Source organism: Morone saxatilis, unplaced genomic scaffold, assembly GCF_004916995.1.
Source record: "Morone saxatilis isolate NCDOM2014 unplaced genomic scaffold, NCSU_SB_2.0 Contig14, whole genome shotgun sequence".
NCBI lineage: Eukaryota > Metazoa > Chordata > Actinopteri > Moronidae > Morone > Morone saxatilis.
Window position 1 is genome coordinate 20302379 of NW_023339696.1, and position 2699 is coordinate 20305077.

At 35.7% G+C, this 2699-nt stretch overlaps 1 protein-coding gene across 1 annotated transcript in view; it reads left to right on the forward strand.

Annotated features, from left to right (window-relative positions):
- LOC118323206 (dehydrogenase/reductase SDR family member 7C-B-like) overlaps positions 1–2699 on the forward strand; it is a gene marked incomplete at its 5' end in the record, with an annotated part of 8530 nt that overhangs the window by 2754 nt on the left and 3077 nt on the right. Inside the window, 1 exon segment of the mRNA XM_035655141.1 lies at positions 164–319. Within this exon segment, the coding sequence (XP_035511034.1) occupies positions 164–319 (156 nt within the window).

Sequence of the window (2699 nt, forward strand, 5' to 3'; positions counted from 1 at the left end):
GTTCAGGTCTCTTAAATGATAATATAATCTTTAAAAATAAGAATGTCCTTTAGTTTTCTTTACAGATATTAATAAAAAGAGAGATACATCCCTCCAGAGAGGAAACACTGAGTTTAGCCCGTCAGTAGATATTTAAATGTGTGTTAATCTGTTTATTTTACAGACGCAGCCTCTAAACACGCCGTTCAGGCTTTCTTCGACTCCCTGAGAGCTGAAGTGGAAGAATACGGCATCTCCGTCAGCACCATCAACCACACCTTCATCAGCCCGTCGTCGTCTTCGTCACCTGAGGCGTCCACCTCCAGATCTCTCTGGTCCCGTGAGTAAAATCTACGACTGCAGAGCAACGTGTCTGTTTATGGTCCCTGAACGAGGATTCAGGATTCATTTACCCTTAAAGGCAGATTATTGGAGACCTTCATTCTGAAAAACCTTCAGGAGACTAATAATAATAATAACAATAATTAATAATAAGAATATTAAAATAAATACATAAATAAAAAGAACAAATAAAGAATAAAATACAAGTCATACTAATTAATAAATAATAATAATGATTAATTATAATTAATTAATAATAATAAAATATTAATTAGTATGATGATTGTTAAGGATGGGTCTCGCAGTAACTTTTTACTACAGTAAAAGTAAAACTACATTTTGTTTACCGCCCACAAAAGTAAATATGTAAATAAGATGCAGAAAAATTATAATTTTTAAATATATTCTCAGACATACATTTGTAAATAATAAAAGTTGCTTGCAAATCCTGTTTAGTTTGGGGTTACGGTCTTTTTTGATATTCATAATACACATACCGATTTTCGGGCCCTAATAAAACTAAATATTTGTATTTTCTGACCTCCTTTAGCCTGTAAATTATGACCTGATGTTAATTTTGTTGCACTTTTCCAGAACATTTTGATCATTTTTCAGTTTAATTCATTTATGAAAACATCTAATTTGATCCGAGGAGTCAAATGAAGTCGGAAGAATCGAGCTGGCACGAGACCTCGTTCGTGTTTCGTTTTGTCGCTTTCAAAAAAATACTTGTAATTAAATGAACATTAATTAAACATTAATAACTTCACGTAATGTTAAATATTTATTTTTCTGTCGTGTATTTTCTCCACTGAAACCTGCGATCAAACAGCTCCGACCTCTTCATCACCGTCCTCCTCAAACAGTCTCACCTGAGCGATCGACTCAGACTCTACTGTCACTGGATTTCAGGTTGTGAACACATTAAATAAAGGAAAAGGACAGATTTAATGACATTGTGTAATGTTTATCTGTTATTATAGGATATAAAACAGACCCTGAAATAAACCAGAGAAAAAGAAAACAGCTCAACTTCTAATAATCAGCCGTTATTTGTGTTTTTATTTGAATTGTTTCAGTTGGTGGATGTTGTAAATGTAAGCTAACGGCAGCTACGTTAGCAGTAAGCTAACGGCAGCTCCACTGATATAAAGTTGTGTGTTCGTACAGTAATCAGTGAGGTTTGGGATTTTATTTATTTATGTCCTGTTCCTCTGTTTCTTCTTGAGCCTTGGTTTGATTTACTTCCTGTCTTTGTCCATTTTGTGGATTTATTCTTTGTTTTCTTGGTTCTTGTCACTGGATACTTTTGCATTATCGGGTTTTCTGACTTTGGTTTGAATACAATCCTGAGTTTCCTGCTGTTAGCTACCTACAAAGGAGGGAAACCCACTCGCAACTGAAATGTATTAAATAATTGAACAATAATATTAACAACAATTAAAGCTGCAAATCGAAATCAGACAACAAATAACTGATAATGATAACTTTTCATTGTCTTTAGAGTGTACTGACCAATGTTGAAGCTGAGTTCAGTTATTCTCACTCCTCCAACATGGTGACTCTTTCCTTTTAAAATGTCTTTTAATGTCACCGACACACGGAGGGTCAACTGAATTACTTTAGCTTCACTTTAATGGGTCACAGCAGCTTCCTTTAGGCCTGTTTGCGTTTTAAAAAATCACTTGACTTAATTCCAACTAAAGGATAAGAAGGAAAATTCCCAATTATTTTATTTTACCAGGGAATCCTGTCTCAGCAGCATAAAGATTCAGATAAACGAAAAAACAACCAGCTTAAACAGTAAAACATTTAACACAGAAGAAAAAAAGTAGAGAATATCTCATCAGACGAGTGAAGTTTGGTGATAATACATCTTAATTCAACGCCACAAAGACGCTTCAACGTGTTTTATTACACATCATCAGCTGGATCTGATCAACCTGCTCGGAGTAGTACATGTAAGTATAAAACATTTACTGTTTCCAGTAGTTCATAGTGAGACTCTTATCAGACGGATTGTTTGTTCTATGTTATATTGTTTGTTTTTATTTTAGATTATTTATTTTGGGGGGGCTCAATTGTTTATTTTTTAAAATGTGGGAGGAAACCGAAGCTACTCGGGGAAAACCCACGCCAACACAGTGAGCGCTCTTTTTTCTTTTTTCCACTTTTTTCTTTCATTATAGTTTAAAATGTGGGCGAACCGAAGCCCCTCGGAGTAAACCCTGTGTCATCCCAGTTAGTACGCGTGTCCAGTCAAAAACCACCAAAGATGGGCGACCCATATACGCAGCGGCCCGGGTTCGAGTCCGACCTGCGGCCCTTTGCTGCATGTCGTCTCCTGTCTCTCTCCAGCTATCTCTGTCAAACAAAGG